The sequence below is a fragment of the Cervus elaphus genome, chromosome 23 (assembly GCF_910594005.1).
Source record: "Cervus elaphus chromosome 23, mCerEla1.1, whole genome shotgun sequence".
Taxonomy (NCBI): Eukaryota; Metazoa; Chordata; class Mammalia; order Artiodactyla; family Cervidae; genus Cervus; species Cervus elaphus.
The window spans coordinates 22830742-22848065 of NC_057837.1; the positions used below are offsets into that span (position 1 = coordinate 22830742).

The 17324-nt window shown below is 34.4% G+C and overlaps 1 protein-coding gene across 7 annotated transcripts in view; it reads left to right on the forward strand.

The window, feature by feature from the left end:
* MLLT10 (MLLT10 histone lysine methyltransferase DOT1L cofactor) overlaps positions 1-17324 on the forward strand; it is a 217849-nt gene that overhangs the window by 136840 nt on the left and 63685 nt on the right. For all 7 annotated transcript variants that reach the window (XR_006337182.1, XR_006337183.1, XM_043884647.1 and 4 more), the window contains exons 10-13: positions 4518-4770; positions 8032-8601; positions 14867-14911; positions 15752-15784. Coding sequence is in view for 5 of the 7 variants with exons in the window: in XM_043884647.1 (XP_043740582.1) it covers positions 4518-4770; positions 8032-8601; positions 14867-14911; positions 15752-15784 (901 nt within the window). In the remaining 2 variants the exon portion in view is untranslated. The remainder of the gene's footprint in view (positions 1-4517; positions 4771-8031; positions 8602-14866; positions 14912-15751; positions 15785-17324) is intronic.

Genomic DNA, 17324 nt, shown 5'->3' on the forward strand with positions numbered 1-17324 from the left:
TTTTTCCCATTCTGTGAATCTTTTTGTTTTGTTCACAATTTCTGTGCTTCATGTTTGGTAGTGTCTGTGCTGTATTTTAAGAATTGGGCTAGTGAAAAATTTGTGAATTTTATGAGAGGCTTGAATAGTACATAATTTAAGAAAAATTTTAACCAGCGTTATTCTATTTCATCATGTTGGTGGAAGGCATAGCTGTGGTCGTTTTCATTCCCTCTGTGCCTCCTCTCCCAAACATGGATTACAGAGCCTTGTAGAATAAAATGTAAGACAACTGTACCTTTAAAAAAGTAACTGCTATTTCTTTGGTTACCTCTGATAGTCTTTGACTAATTATGAATATAAAAATTTTGGTTTGAAGTTAGAAATATTTTTTGTTCCTAATTAATGCTATTTATTTTTTTAGTAGGTATGTTGGTTTAATCTGAGAATTAATAATTATAGTTAGCAATGAAACAAAAATCAAACATATTTTAAATGTCTATCCTAAAAGATTCATTAGGTTACCTATAAATCACAAAATATTTATACAGTTCTCTAAAGACTGTCACTATAGCCGGATACCCAATTTTATCTCTAGTAGAAATGAAATAAGCAAGGCTATATTTACTTAGTTGTGTACCATTTGAAGTTGTTAATTTGTATTTTATGGCCAATTATTTGAAAAATTTGTATTTTTAAGCACTATCATGGGTCTCAGAGCAGTGAGATGCTTATATGTAAGAGTTATGTAGGTTGTGAAACTGACTGAGAAAACAGAGGTTTGTGATGTTGAGAGCCTACTCATTGTGTCTCCCTTGGCTGTCCTCCTGCCTATACTTTTTTCCTCCGCCTTCTTGGTTTTGATTGATTGTATGTTGTAATGGAACTCCACAGTGCCATATTATTTAAACAGCATGTTGTGAAACAAATACTCTTAAGTTACAAACTTGGCATTAAGGTAGAGGACTGTTTGAGTAAAACCTATAGAGCCTTTTTTTCCCTTTTCATTATGTATAATTTTTTTAAGTGGTAGAATCTTTGGCTGAAAGTTTTTCTTTCTGATTAAGAAAGCTGTGATATCTTTTGAAACTTAGGTGTTGAGGTTTATAACAAATAAAATGTTATGATTAATTTATTACTACTTTGGTCACTAAAATTTGTGTAATTTTCATTAATTACTTTCTTTATAATACCTTTTCTTCCAAATATCATGTTTTTGTTGGATTTGTAGACATACTTATTGTGCTGGGGTAAGCAAGGATATCCTATTAAGTGACTTGGGAAGATTTGTCATTGTTTAGTTGCTAGGTTGTGTCCATCTCTTTGTGACCCCATAGACTGCAGCATGCCAGGCTTCCCTGTCCTTCACTGTCTCCTGGAGTTTGTGCATTTTCATGGTCATTGAGTCGGTGATACCATTCAACCATTTCATCCCCTTTACCCCCCTTCTCCTGCCCTTGATCTTTCCCAGCATCAGGGTCTTTTCCAGTGCATTGACTTTTAGCATCAAGTGGCCAAAGTATTGGCGATTAAGTTTCAATATCAGTCCTTCCAATGAGTATTTAGGGTTGATTTCTTTAGGATTGACTGGTTGATCTCCTTCCAAAGGACTCTGGAGTCTTCTCCAGTATCACAATTTGAAAGCATCAATTCGTTGGCTCTCAGCCTTCTTTATGGTCCAGGTCTCACATCCATACATGACTACTGGAAAAAACCATAGTTTAGACTAGAAGGATCTTGGTTGGCAAGGTGATTTCTCCACTTATGATATGCTGACTACGTTTGTCATAGCTTTTCGTCCAGTGAGCAAGCATCTTTTAATTTTTTGGCTGCAGTAGCCATCTCCAGTAATTTTGGAGCCCAAGAAAGTAACATCTGTCACTGTTTCCACTTTTTCCCCTTCTGTTTGCCATGAAGTGATGGGACTGGATGCCATGATCTTAGTTTTTTGAATGTTGAATTTTAAGTCAGCTTGTCACTCTCCTCTTTCACCTTCATCAAGAGTCTCTTTAGTTCCTTTTTGCTTTCTGCATTTAGGGTGATGTCACCTGCATATCTGTGATTGTTGATATTTTTCCTGACAATCTTGACTCCAGCGTTTGATTCATCCATCCCAGTATTGCACATGATGTACTCTGCTTATAAGTTAAGCAAGCAGGGTGACAATGTGCAGCCTTGATATACTCCTTTGCCAATTTTGAACCAGTCCATTGTTCCATGTCTGGTTCTAACTTGCTTCTTGACCTGCAAACAGGTCTCTGAGGAGGCAGTTAAGGTGGTCTGGTACTCCCATCTCTTTTAAGAATTTTCCACTGTTTGTTTTGATCCACACAGTCTGAGGGTTTAGTGTAATCTATGAAACAGAAGTAGGTGTTTTTCTATAATGCCCATGCTTTCTCCATTATCCTTTGAATGTTGGCAATTTGATCTCTGGTTCTGTCTTTTCTAAATCCAGCTTGTACATCTTCATATTCACATACTGCTGAAGCCTAACTTGAAGGTGATTGACTAGCCTTAATTTAGATGGATATGTGGAAACAGATAGCCTTTTTTTTTTTTTTTTTTTAAGTTTTAATTACTAGTTTTTGGTTGTGTCTTTGTTGCTGCATGGGTTTTCTCTAGTTACGGCAGGTGGGGGCTACTCTGCTGTGTTGGTGCGCAGGCTTCTCTTTTTGCAGAGCAAAGGCTCTGGAGCATTTGCACTTCAGTCGTATGACACGCAGGCTCAGTAGTTGCTGCTCCTGGCCTCTGGAGCAGAGGCTCAGGTAGATGTGGTGCATAAGTAGTTGCTCCCGTGGCATGTGGAATCCTTCTGACCCATGGACTGAACCTGTGTCTCCTGCACTGGCAGGCTGATTCTTTACCCCTGAGCCACCAGGAAAGCTAGTCTATTTTTGTTGTTGGTATTCTATCCAGTTTTCTCTCCTTTTCCTTATTTGACACATAGAATATTTGAATGAAGAACACCTTCAAAAGCCTTCTTTAGATGACTTTTAAACTTCATTAGGGTCAGATGAGTGGTATGGAAAACCTCAGAATCAACTCGAATTATTGGAGGAAAAAATATTTGTAAAGGAAATTTCAGGTGATTTCCAAAGTGAACTATCTGGATGGGAAAGGTTCACATTTCTGAGGTCATCCATGAAGTTTAATCAACTTAAATATGATTGGTTTGTTAAGCGGGAGTTTATTTTCTCCTGAAACATACTTTGAAAACTTTGTTCTTATTTGTGAATTATAGTTTATTACAACAGTGATTAATTTTTATGAGATAATAATGTCTTTTGTATTTGATGATGAAAATCTGTTCTTGGATGTGTGATGTTATGGGATGGGTGTAGCACCAGGGAGGCACGTAGCAGAAAAGTAATAGTAAAGAATATTTGGTTTTCAGAACATTTGAAGTATTCTCTTATTACTTTCTTTGAACATTGATTTGCTACAAATGATTTGGTAACAAACCTGATTTTATCATCGTCATTTTCTTGTTTTTCGAATTTATCTGATGTTTTGTATTGAATGGTTGTTATGTTTGGGAAATTTCAGTTTTGCATATTTTCAGATTTTTTATTTGTGTTCCATCAGAGATTTCAGGTAGATGTATTAGAAGTATTTATATTTATTCAACAAAAATTTAGGTCTAGTTAAAGTCCAGGCACCAGTTTAACAATGACAACACTGTTTGGATCAAACAAACCTTTCATTTCAAAGCATGTTGATTAATTTACATCTGGCATCATACTTTCATAGTTATTCAATTGGTCTTTATTTGCATACACCTTATATTAAAATGGTTATTAAAAACTGAAAACCATTTAATCAGTCTTTCTCTTGGCTCTCTCCCCCCACCCCCCCCCCCCCGCCCCGCAACTAAATATAGGGGATGATTGGGAATCAGTTTTATGGTATAATTGTACTTTTAATTTTTAGAAATCTTAACTGCGAAATGTAACTATTTGTCTCTACTTAAATACTCGGAAAAAATGGTTTCTGTTTCAGGGGTTTTAAGCTTTCCCTTTTGAAAAGCAGCCTTCACCTCAATTTTAAAAGTTCTTGCTCTGACCTATGCTAGATCCTTACAATCTCATGGATGTGGCCCACTAATGAAATTGTAGTACCTTGCTTCTTTCTAGATGTTGCCTTCCTGTGCTGGGCACTAAAACTGGTTTAAATAGAAGTGGAATGTTTTTGTTGAAAATGATGCTTCTTGAGAAACAAATATCTTCCATGTTGCTTACTCTGAGTCACTAAATAAAACAACTAATAGGTACTTTTACTAATTGCTGCAGTTGAATGCTCAAACAACCATGTTATAAATTATCTACATTTTTAAAAGAAAAATTTATACCAGACTCTAAAATAAACTTTTGCTTGATTTTTCTTAGGCAGACTGACTTATTTTTATAGCTGAAGTTTTCATATTTTTATTTTACAAGTCCAATAATTATTTATTATTAATGTGCCATCTTTCTTCCTCTTGTAGACAAATTGTAATCAATTGTTTTTCCTTTTACTTCCTTTCTCAATCAAAATGTTAGACTTATACAAGCACTAGCAGCAATTCTATATCTGGATCCTTGAAGCGCTTGGAAGATACTGCAGCTCGATTTACAAATGCGAATTTCCAGGAAGTCTCTTCGCACACTACTAGTGCAAAAGATGTTTCAGAGGCTAGAGGGTCAGAGTGCAAAGGGAAGAAATCTTCGGCTCACAGCTCAGGTCAAAGGGGAAGAAAGCCTGGTGGAAGGAATCCAGGAACGACTGTGTCAGCTGCTAGTCCTTTCCAGCAAGGTATTACTTACGATGTTTTAGTTGAAATACTTGTTCTTATGATGATCAATAGTAGTTAAGTTTTATAAAATAATTTACTTTTTGCTTATAACTGTTGGATAATTAGAGGTTATTTTTGATTAGTTGCTATAGTAAGATTACTTCAAAGACTAATATTCTTTCTTAAAATGTTTCTGGGACCTTCACTTTCCTCTTGTGTTATGACCTGTGCTTCTAAAGTTGAACTGTAATTTTTTTAAATGTTAAAATAGATGTGGAATAAAGTTAAAAGTTTGGGGAGAAAAACAATAAAAGCTGGAGTTTTCCTTTCCTTTATGCTCAATAGAAAAGTCATTCTATTTTATAAATTGCTTTTATTTATCTTTCCCAGTTGAACACTAGAACTGTTAAAGTATACGTTTTTATTAAGTGAACAAGTACTGAGTAATTTTTAGGGGAGCTAAATAGTTTTCAGTAAATAATAGTTACTAATTATTAATGCATTACCGACTGAGCTACAAGGGAAGCCCCATATCTTTTGGTAATTATGAATACCCAATTGTGAGTTTTAGTTAAACAACTTTTTTTTTCCACTGTAAATATGTTTTATGCATTCTTTGGGGACATACTTATACTGAAAAAATAATTTGCTATTTAACTGATATTCAGAATTAACAAGGCATGCTGTGTTTTTTTTTAATAAATGGCAACACTTTTCTGGAGAACAGAATAACTCAGCTAAACTTTAGAATCAGTTAGCCAAATATTCTAGGTTTTTACTTTGTATAATTTTATCATGGACATAAGTATTTTGAGAAATATAAATGTTCAAAACTGTTCCAAATATATTTATTAAAGTATAAAATAAAGGCTTCCTTCTCTCCCCCACCTCCCATCCTGACCTTTGACTCCTAGGAGTAAACGAGGGGCAAGCTGTCCTTTCCTTTACCCTATTCAAACTTTTGATGATGATAAAAATTATACCCAAAATCTGCCAGGAAATAATTTGAATATGTAGAAAGATTGCTTAGTCACTGACCTCTTCATTATAAAGTATATTCATATATTTTAAACTAAGTTATTTTTGGATTTCAAGATGTTCAAGTCCTAAATTTTTTTTTTCCTTTTTCCTCATGTAACAAAAAGTTAGGTAGAAAAGAAAATGCTAAATTTGCTATTTTGTGTGTAATAAATTTACTGTATATTATTTTTATGATACTTTGGATAATAGTAAAACTGTAATTATTATTATTATTTTTTTTTGGCCATGCCACACGAATTGTAGGATCTTAGTTTCCCAACCAAGGGTTGTACCCAAGCCGTGGCCGTGAAAGTGCTGAGTCCTAACCACTGAACTGCCAAGGAATTCTCATAAAATTGTAATTTTTAATGTAACTTCAATCACATTTTGAATGTGATTGGCAGAATTCAGTTATTTCTTCTCCGTAACAAAGACCTTACTTTGTACTGCTAAAATTGCATTTTTGAGCTTTTAATCGTATCTTTGAAGTACTAATCCATTTAGAAAAGAAATCTCTCATTTTCTTAAACTTAACAACATTGGAGTCTTTCCCTGCTTCTGTTAAGATATGATAGAGATGTGTTATGTTTGCATATCTGAGGTAATATTCTAAAAAGTTTTAAAAGTTGAAATTTATAGTAGAGCATTGAAAGTAATTGTGTTTTTTCTTTTTTAATTTCAGGATTGTATGTGAATTTTAGAAAATATACATTTAAAGCATTGCATATACTAAATGTTTTAAAGTATTTGCCTTGCTGTTGTGAGCTTTTGACACCAGCTGTAAAAACAAAAATGTGCAGGAAAAGGACAGATGGTGACAGATCAGAATGGATAATAAAGAACTTCTTTATAGCTGCTAATTAAGTGGCAAATTGCAGTTATACTTAAATGATTGATGTGATGTAAATGGCTTCTTAATATGTATATTTTTCTGTACAGAAATGGCCTGAAAATGGTCACAGAAGTACATGTAATTTCATAAATGAATAAGGCAGATATTCTCTTGAAAAAGTTAAATTTTAGAACTGTTACTGTTTTCTAAATGAGCCATTTCAGAAGAACTTAAAATTTAAAAACCAAAACCTTGAGACTTTAGTTAAAAATAAATTATTTCTTGTGTGTTAAGGAAAAATGCCTTTCTGAATACTTAAGTGGATTTATGTGTGATTACCTATGAATGTGCTCTATAATAAAATTTAGTATTTAGCTTGGAATTTCCACTGCCAACAGAACACTTCATTTTGAGCTTTTGTTTCTAAGTATAATAGTTAAAACCTGATATAGTTTAGTTTTATGAAACACAATAGTTATGTGGTCAAAACTGAGTCTAAATGTGTGTTACTTCATTTGGTAAGTGTGACGAGAGAGTTTGATAAAGTGAAATGGTGGACTGAACTTATTTCATCACAGCCATTAGTTTCACCTGGTAAATAAGAACCTTGAGGTTCTTATATTTCATAATGACATGATGGGGTACTAGTATTCTTTAACTAAAAAGTGGGGGAAATAAGCAGTTTTGGAAGTTTTATGAGAGGTGCCTCTCCTATGATTTTACTTTCATAAAAGCAGCAGCAAAATGTAAGTGGCTGGTCTCTTTTCTTTATGCAGCTCCATGAGAAGTAGACTGGGAGAAATGTGAGTTATATAGATTATTCCATGTGATCATTATTATTTTATCGAATTCATGTTTTGGTGGGGTAGATGTAACTGAGTGATAATGATAAATATTCACCAACATTATCTTGAAGTTAAAACTCTGAACTTAACGACTGAAGCAACATCGTTTGGTTCTTACTATATGTTGGGAACATTTATAATCCTATCTTAATTGAAAAAGAGACGATTCCCCATGCCATTCAGAGTTCATAGTCTTTTGAAAGTCTTCTTGAGACTTTGCTGTTCTTCAGTCCTTCTTCAGCGTATATAAGGCATTTGGGGAAGAATTGAGGAATGCTACCATGGTAAAAGGTAGGTTGAAAAAACCACATCTTATATCTCGGTAATTTTACAAGTAATAGCTTGTAATTCAAGAGTTAATAATTTAATAACTATAAAATGACAAGTATAATTTTATAGATAAACTTGATTTCAGTAATCTTTAAAAAAAAATCTAGCTGAGTTATATACTGATGTCCTTGGTTTTATAGTTAGTTTTTTTTCATCCTCTCTTTTTGCTGATTGTATCGTTTCTACTGCTCATGGGAACTTTTGCATCCAATTTTTTCTTTTCCTACCCCATTTTTTTTTTCTCCCCACTACAGGCAGTTTTTCAGGAACTCCAGGCAGTGTAAAATCATCTTCGGGAAGTTCTGTACAGTCTCCCCAGGATTTCTTGAGCTTTACAGACCCAGATCTGCGTAATGACAGTTATACTCACTCCCAGCAGTCATCATCAACCAAAGATGTACATAAAGGAGAGTCTGGAAACCAGGAAGGGGGGGTAAATAGTTTTAGTTCCATAATTGGTCTCCCTTCAGCCTCAGCTGTTATTTCGCAGCCTAAAAGCTTTGAAAATTCACCTGGAGATTTGGGTAATTCCAGCCTCCCTACAGCAGGATATAAGCGGGCTCAAACTTCTGGCATAGAAGAAGAAACTGTAAAGGAAAAGAAAAGAAAAGGCAATAAGCAAAGCAAGCACGGGCCTGGGAGACCAAAAGGAAACAGAAATCAGGAGAGTGCTGCTCATCTCTCAGTCTCGTCTGCCTCTCCAACGTCGTCTGTAGCATCAGCTGCAGGGAGTGTCACCAGCTCTAGTCTTCAGAAATCCCCCACGCCGCTCAGGAATGGGAGTGTGCAGAGCCTCAGTGTGGGCTCCTCTCCACTTGGTTCAGGTAGGCCTCCGGATGTTTCCCCCTCCACCACCATCCTCCTTTCACCTTCACAAGCAAATCGTTTTAAACTATCCTTATGAAAATGCTGTGAGTTGCTAAGTGACATTTAATTATCTTAATGAAAAATGTTATCTTAGAAGGACAGTTCAGTCTTTGGTCTTTGGAAAAGACATTTGGTACTAATTCAATTTTACTTAACTAAATGTAGACTAAATAGTTCAGTTCATTGGTCATTCATTTCTTATGAAACATCTAGAATTGATTTCCCATTTTTTGTTTTTGCTTCGCTTGCATAGTATTTTAGAAATCAACTCAGAATTCACATTTATGGTGTGAGGGTTTGCACTATTCTGGATTGGTATTTGTTTTGGAGCTTCCTTTCCCTAAACCTCGGTTAGTCTTTATTTTCTCAGTAATTCCTGACACAAATTCTAGTTAATTCCATCTAGAATATTTCTCAATCAGTGATAGGTGATTTAAATTTATGGCTTTAAAAATCCCATTTCAGGAGATATCTTAAATGTTATGTATCATTTTTGTTTTCAATTGTGTTTACCAGTTTTTTAACCATCATTTTTACTATAGTATGAATGAATTTATAAATGCTGTTATTTACCACATTGGTATGCTCCTTTAACTTATACTTTGTAATGTAAATATTATTTTCAATTTTTAGAAATTTCAAGATGCTTGTTTTTAAGACAGAAACTTAGCTAAATGTCAACATTTATCTTTTACATTACATCTTCAATTTGAGATAAATGACTTTAGATGTGTTGATTGAAAATTTTACCCATGTTTCAATTTTAGATTTCTGATTGTAGAAATGATGAAATTTTGGCTAAAATAAACTATGGATTTTACCTGTTCTGTTAGATGGAGAGGATAGGTGGAAAATGGTATGGAAAAATAATAAATAGAATTTAAGTGAAGAGTATTCATGTTTATTTTACAAATGTAGAATTTTGTATTGTTTCTGTAGTTTTACAGACATTTCAGTAAGCAAACATAAGAAAGACCATTATAAGGGAGAAAAGAGCATGTGTAAAAGTCAGATATGAAAAGTAGTAACTTATTAACTGCCATCTGTTACATTTTTTTTATCTTGTTTAATCTTTAGAACAGTTTTATGATGTAGGGGCTATGAATTTTACAGCTGATAAAACTGAGACTTAGGTAAAATAAGTTGTCCAAGATCACACAGTCAGGGATTTCTTTCTCTTTTTATTTCTGATAGCTAGCTTCTTTGCCTGTGGTGGACCTGTTAGACAGGTTTTTTGGAGAAATGAGTGGACACTGTGGAAGGATTTAGTACTGTTAAAGATGGTTTAAAGCAAGATTCTTTAGTCTTGGCGCTGTTGATCTTCTGGTTGGGCTAATTCTCTGCTGTGCCTCACTGTCCTGTGCCTTGTAGGATGTTTATCAGGATTCCCAAACCCTACCACTACCCATAGTGACAATCAAAAAACATTTGGGTTCTGAAAGGGGCAAAATTGCCCTTGGTTGAGAACCACTGTTTTAGAGGGGAAAAATAATAAATTGCATGAAGAAATAAGTTCATTGAAAAGATTTTAATATTTTGCACACTTGAATATATGTTTTATTTATATAGTATATTTGCTTTGAGACCAGAAGAGCTTAGCAGTTAACCATAGCCCCTGGTCACAAAAAATAAATTTACACAGATTTCCTTGGAAAAAAATTTTTTAGTTCATGTTTATCTTTAGCAAAGAGGCACAGGAATCAGGTAAGTAACATACTGAGAAAATTAGGTGTAAATTTGCTCTTAGGAAGAGATCCTCACCAGTGTCCTGTCCATAGGGGCACAGTCTGAGAGTTAACTGAATTTCAGAAATTGCATTTGGATGACAGTTGAAATACACATCCTCAAATGAATGGACTTAAAATACCAATTTACATTCTTTATTTTTTCCCCCAATTTATATTCTTGAAAAGATTTTGCTACGTGTTACTGATTTAGGGAGATTTTAGGTGTGGAAATCATGTTCTTTACATAATGATTACGTTGCGAGAGCAGTGTATTGTGAGAGCAGTGTTTGTGGCAGAAAAATATGAATTTGTATCCCTTTTACCTCACCAGTAGGTAAAACAAATATAGGGAGAAATTCCCATAAATATTATTTCACGAAGTTTAGACTTGTCAGGATTTTTTTCCCCCTTAAATCTGTATTTTAAAATCACTTTGGAGATTGTATAGATCTTGTTAAAGCTATTATTATGGAGTAAGATTGTTTAAAACTATTTGAGGTAATATATTATTTAATATTACACATTTTAATAAAAGTTTTATGATTAGATCAGAGCTCTCTCTCATTGATAAGCTTAGTTCTAAAAAGTCTATTCTAAAATTAAAAAAAAAATAAAAACGTCTCTTCTTACCTAAGAAAAGCTAGCTGAATGCCATGAATATTTAGAAATTAAGTCTTACCATAAGTTAAGATTGCTAACTGCTGTTGAAACTTAGCTTGTGCTGCACACTGTCTTGCATAAGAGTATTATTACTCATTATATAGAAGAAGAAATATAAAAAGAATTCTCACAGCTCTCAGTGGTGGAGCTATGCATTTTCCTTGACTCCAGTAACAGTTATAAAACTTAAGGGGTATTTGCTGATGAGGGTGTAAAACCATGGTAGTGCACTGTTGGTCATACTTTAAGCAATGGGATCAACAAGAAAATTTGAGCCAGTAATTTTAACTTGCAATAGTACTACCTCCTAATAGAATGAAAATGTTAATTTTACCTTTGCACTAATTTTAGATTGAGAAGTCACTTAGTAATTGTACAGGCAGAAAACTTTCTCCTGTATAAATAAGTCATAGGAGGAATGTGTACTGTGTACTGTGTTACCAAGAGTTTTTCATGGTGCTCTTTTTAAAAGATTCATATGTAAGTAACAATGCAGGCAGCCTTGTAAACACCTGTTAGCTAGAAGGTGAACTGTAACATGCACTGTAACCCTGGCTCCAGCAGGTTAGAGCCTGTGTCTGTCGTGTTCACTACTGTCTCCACTGCGAGCATAGTGCTGTGAACATATTAAGTGCTAAACGTTAAAAAGAAAAAAGAGTGAATACTGTTAGTAATTAGTGATCACTGAGAAGGTATCATGTGTTTAGTAGTATCCTGTGTAGTTTTGTACTTGTCTTTCAAGAGTTTTTTACCAGGTTGCAAGTGAAATTATTATTATTTTTTTAATTAATTAATTAATTTATTTTTTCAGTGGGTTGAAATTATTTTTTTAAAGGCTTTTCATGTAGTATTACAGGCTAGTTTTAGGATATATAATTAGCTGGAAAAGACCATGGACAGGATGAAATTTGTATTGTACTTTGGAGTAGGCAGATAAAGAAGACCAGCATTATTATCAGAAAAGAAAGTTAAGGTATATTTGAAGGGTAAACTTTATAAAAACAAGAAGCTTGTGTTTGTGGGATAGAAATAACGTTGATTAAACAGGGCAGGATGGGTTTATGGAGAGTAAGTCCAAACTTCTAGTAATGATATCTTGTATATCTTGGAGCACCTAAGAGTTTCTCAAGAACTCTTTAATGACCATCTCATTTGATCCTTAGAACAACCTTGTGAAATAGACAGGACAGCTGCTATTGTTGTGGTGGTGGTTCCTCTTTTACCACCACTAGGACGTAAAGCAGATGTACAATCAAGTCCTTATGCTGTGACTCTCTTAACATTGTTAGTGAGAAATAGCATTTTAAGAGTAGTTAAAGGTCTCTCATGACATGTTCAAATTACGCTTATGACAGAGCGTATGTGTCGAGATACTTATTCTAGGAGGCCTAGATCCAGTCAGAATAGAAACCCAGAAAACACCTCTAAACTGGAGTGATCGAGGATTTGTAAAATTTTTATTAAATCACAGTACATCCTGATAAATGACCTGTTGTTTTATAGTGACGTGCACAAAATGTACTCAAGGTTGTAAGTTTTGTCTAATAAATTATATTAAACTTTTGATTGAATTCTTTCCTACGTATATTCTTTTGAGGTATTAACAGGCACCTGGTCTTTTGAAATGTTGAAAGTTAGGACGTTGAAAACATTGAAAGTTTTGGATGAGTTGACATGCTATATTTGTCCTTTACTGTTTTTCTGTTTATCTCAATCACATTAGGAGAATTTAGGATTTACTAAAATGATAGTTAGCATTTTTTTCTCCACAGAAATCAACATGTTATTAGCATTAATTTCTTTTCTTTGGGCATGCTCTGCCCTTTCAGAGTGTATTCTTCCCAGTTTGTTTGATTTTTTCAATCTTAGTCACTCATTCTTTAATAGAGTGCTGCCATTCCTTTCTCAGTTGAGATACCCGAAATCTTTTCAGTGATGGAATTCTTTAGTGGTAATAAATGCTGTAAAAAGAGATTCTGGAAAGGCAGTCATTCTGTTGTGATACTATGTACTTATTCTTAAGCTCTTAAAAGATATCACAAAGATAAGTTATTAATATGAGTAGATCACCTCTAGAAGTTTGGTTTCTACTGAAATATGAAATTTATGAAAGTTTGACTTGAGCCCATATAACTTTGAACAGGATCCTATTTATGTCGTATCTACTTATGCTGGTAAAGTGAAACTTAGAAGTCTTTTTCTGATAAAATATTTTAGTTAAAAATAGACTGATTCTGTAAGCAAATAAGGGAACCATAAAGATATAAAGTGTTATTATAATAGACTGATAAGAGTGGAGTTGGTAGGGCAGTACTGCAGACGAGAGAGTAGATGCGGACAGTGAGCATCCTTCACATCTGTCTTAATGGTTAGCTTAATGATTTTGTATGCATTGATTATATTGGATTATAAATGAAGAAGATATTGGATATGGCTAAGACCAGCGAATACCTTGGAGTCTGTTTTCTTAGAATATCCTGATTTTTTTTTGGTCTTTGATGACCTGAAAATTTCTGGCCCTATGTTGCGGCTATCTTTCTGTAAAAGTATTAGATCAAAAGCCAGAATAGCCATATTCCAGTTTATTCCTCATTGACAGAATCTTTCTGCACAAGGTCCTTTGATTATTTTTAGCACCATTCCAAGCAAATACCATTTCTTTAGAACATAGCATGTCTATCTCTTTAGTAGCCTTTTAAAATCTCACTTGTATTGCATTTGTTAATGAAGCATAAGGCGGCAAATTCTCCCACAATGGCTCATCTTCTTGGGTTATTTGGAAAGGACTTAAACTAAACTGGCCTAAGTGTTTGATCTTTAAACAGTATTTCATATCAGTTTCTTTAACATTACAGGGATTGCTTTGTCTTACTTTTTAATATCAAATTATTCAGAGTGGGCTCATGAGTAGACTTGACTTTTGAGGTAGATGCGTGAATTTTGGTTGCCTGAAAGACTCTCTGGTACACATGGTTCCTACAGGTCATGTTTTTGGTTAACTTAATATCTAGAGAATTCCCAGATATCCCTTGTTTAAAAATAACTGGCCAGTGGTTTCCAGATTAGTAGGCCAGGTATTTTGAGTCACAGCCTTCCCTTAGTCCTGGTTTTATCAATTATTTTTTCATTTGGAATATCATACAGAAATATACTCCCGATTTCTGAGCAGATTTTCCTTTTAGCAGTGATTTATTGCCTCATGTCACCCTCTGCTAGTTCTCTTCATAAGGGAGGAGTAAAGGAATAAAAGTAATTGCTTGTTCATTATAATCATCAAAAATGAAAGGTACAAGAGAATAAGCTGACTGTAGTTTAATGAGTTTTACCTAACTGTAAGTTATATAAAACTTACATAACAGTAAGTCATAATGGATTTCTGCTCAGGTATAAACTAAATTTTCATACTTAAATTACAGTTTCTAATTGAATATAGCATCCACATATTTTTGATACATTGTTCTCATCTAATGAATTATATAAAATTTATCACATTGCCTAACTATACTTCCTCATAGTAGTGTATCTATTTATTCTTAAAACATTTGTTATACAGATTCATTTGTAAGCCCTTATGTCTTTTCCTCATTCTTTGCCCACATATGCATGCAACATATTTCTACACTGTCCTGTTAAGATTATGAGAATTACATTCTGTTTGGTCCTCCTGCCCCTGATGTCCCAATTACTGGCTTATAATTTCCGTCCACACAGTTCTACTTGCCCTTCTCAGCTAGACTTTGGATGGGTGTTGTCCTGTTTTTCTGGCACTTTTCTTTTCTACCCTTAAGTCACTGGCAACTGCTTTGCTGATTTCCTTTCTCCTCCCTTCCAACAGAAATTTCCATGCAGTATCGGCACGATGGAGCTTGTCCAACAACTAGTAAGTTGCCGAACTGGGTTGGTAACCCAGGCTTTTTTATTCTACTCTAGTGCTTTTTCTAGTATATTACACCACCTCTGAACCCTTAAGTTTTAATTTTCTAAAATGCAGTTGGTTCTTAGTTATGTAGTTTTCTCCTACAATGACAGATTAACTTGCTGTTTTGTCGGTCCTATGTTCAGAATCCATATTACAGTAAAATTATGAACAAATTTTGTTGATTGCTGGCCTTTTAATATGGTGCTTCTGTTGTGAAATTGTGACTTTTGCTCCCCAGTGAAATAATATTTTCAATATTTTGGTTTTCACTAGTCTTAATGTTCATATATGTATATTGGCATTAGATAGTGTTTTTTGCTTAGACCACTTCATATGTTGAGACTGTTGTTCTAAAGTCTAGGAAATGAGAATGTTTGATCAGGTTAGATGCTAAAATGAGTTTTGTTTTTTTTAAAATAATAAATATTCTTAAGTGTGACCAAAGGTGGATTTACCTATATAGAATTGTATTTTATTGTTACTGACTTTCAGCAAGAAAGACATTAGACTACTAAATGTCTTTTTTAAAGTAGCTTTACATACATTTATTACTAAGGAAATTTATCATCATTATGACAGTATATATGGCATACAAATTTAGTAGATAATATATTGGCAAATGAAATGCAATATCTAGAAATTCATACTATGTGAAAACTGAGCCAAGCTTGTAATGATTTAAGTAATGATACATTATAGACTTTTTGAGATTTTATTATACTGATTCAGTCTATACCTATGTATTTCTTTGTGTGTTTGAGAATGATCTTAACCTGAAGTCCTTTTTTCCTTACTTAAAAGCTTTCTCAGAGTTGCTGAATGCAATACACAATGGTAAGTTTTATTAGAATCTTATCTGGTGGTTCATTTATTACAAAGGTTGCCTTTTGTTGAGAATCCCAATTGAAAGCTTGCATGTTCTATTAATGAAATGAAACCTAGCTCTCAATCAATTGTTCAGCACCATAGTGAAGCTTTTTGTAGATTGCCTATAGGAAGATAACAGGGCAACTTCATTCATCAGTTTGACTTTTACTCTCTTTGTAAGGCAAGATGGTCATAGTGGTGTTCTTCCTTTAAAAGTCTTTTTTCTAGTTTTGCAAATGGGTTCCCCCCCTTTATTTATTTATTTATTTTTTCAGTGGGTTTGTCATACATTGATATGAATCAGCCATAGATTTACACGTATTCCCCATCCCGATCCCCCCTCCCACCTCCCTCTCCACCCTATTCCTCTGGGTCTTCCCAGTGCACCAGGCCCGAGCACTGGTCTCATGCATCCCACCTGGGCTGGTGATCTGTTTCACCATAGATAATATACATGCTGTTCTTTCAAAACATCCCACCCTCACCTTCCTCCCACAGACTTCAAAAGTCTGTTCTGTATTTCTGTGTCTCTTTTTCTGTTTTGCATATAGGGTTGTCGTTACCATCTTTCTAAATTCCCTATATATGTGTTAGTATGCTGTAATGTTCTTCATCTTACTGGCTTACTTCACTCTGTATAATGGGCTCCAGTTTCATCCATCTCATTAGAACTGGTTCAAATGAATTCTTTTTAACGTCTGAGTGATATTCCATGGAGTATATGTACCACAGCTTCCTTATCCATTCGTCTGCTGATGGGCATCTAGGTTGCTTCGATGTCCTGGCTATTATAAACAGTGCTGCGATGAACACTGGGGTGCACGTGTCTCTTTCAGATCTGGTTTCCTCAGTGTGTATGCCCAGAAGTGGGATTGCTGGGTCATATGGCAGTTCTATTTCCAGTTTTTTAAGAAATCTCCACACTGTTCTCCATAGCGGCTGTACTAGTTTGCATTCCCACCAACAGTGTAAGAGGGTTCCCTTTTCTCCACACCCTCTCCAGCATTTATTGCTTGTAGACTTTTGGATAGCAGCCATCCTGACTGGCGTGTAATGGTACCTCATTGTGGTTTTGATTTGCATTTCTCTGATAATGAGTGATGTTGAGCAACTTTTCATGTGTTTGTTAGCCATCTCTATGTCTTCTTTGGAGAAATGTCTGTTTAGTTCTTTGGCCCGTTTTTTGATTGGGTCATTTATTTTTCTGGAATTGAGCTTCAAGAGGTGCTTGTATATTTTTGAGATTAATCCTTTGTCTGTTTCTTTATTTGCTATTATTTTCTCCCAATCTGAGGGCTGTCTTTTCACCTTACTTATAGTTTCCTTTGTTGTGCAAAAGCTTTTAAGTTTCATTAGGTCCCATTTGTTAATTTTTGCTTTTATTTCCAATATTCTGGGAGGTGGGTCATAGAGGATCTTGCTGTGGTTTATGTCAGAGAGTGTTTTGCCTATGTTCTCCTCTAGGAGTTTTATAGTCTCTGGTCTTACATTTAGATCTTTAATCCAT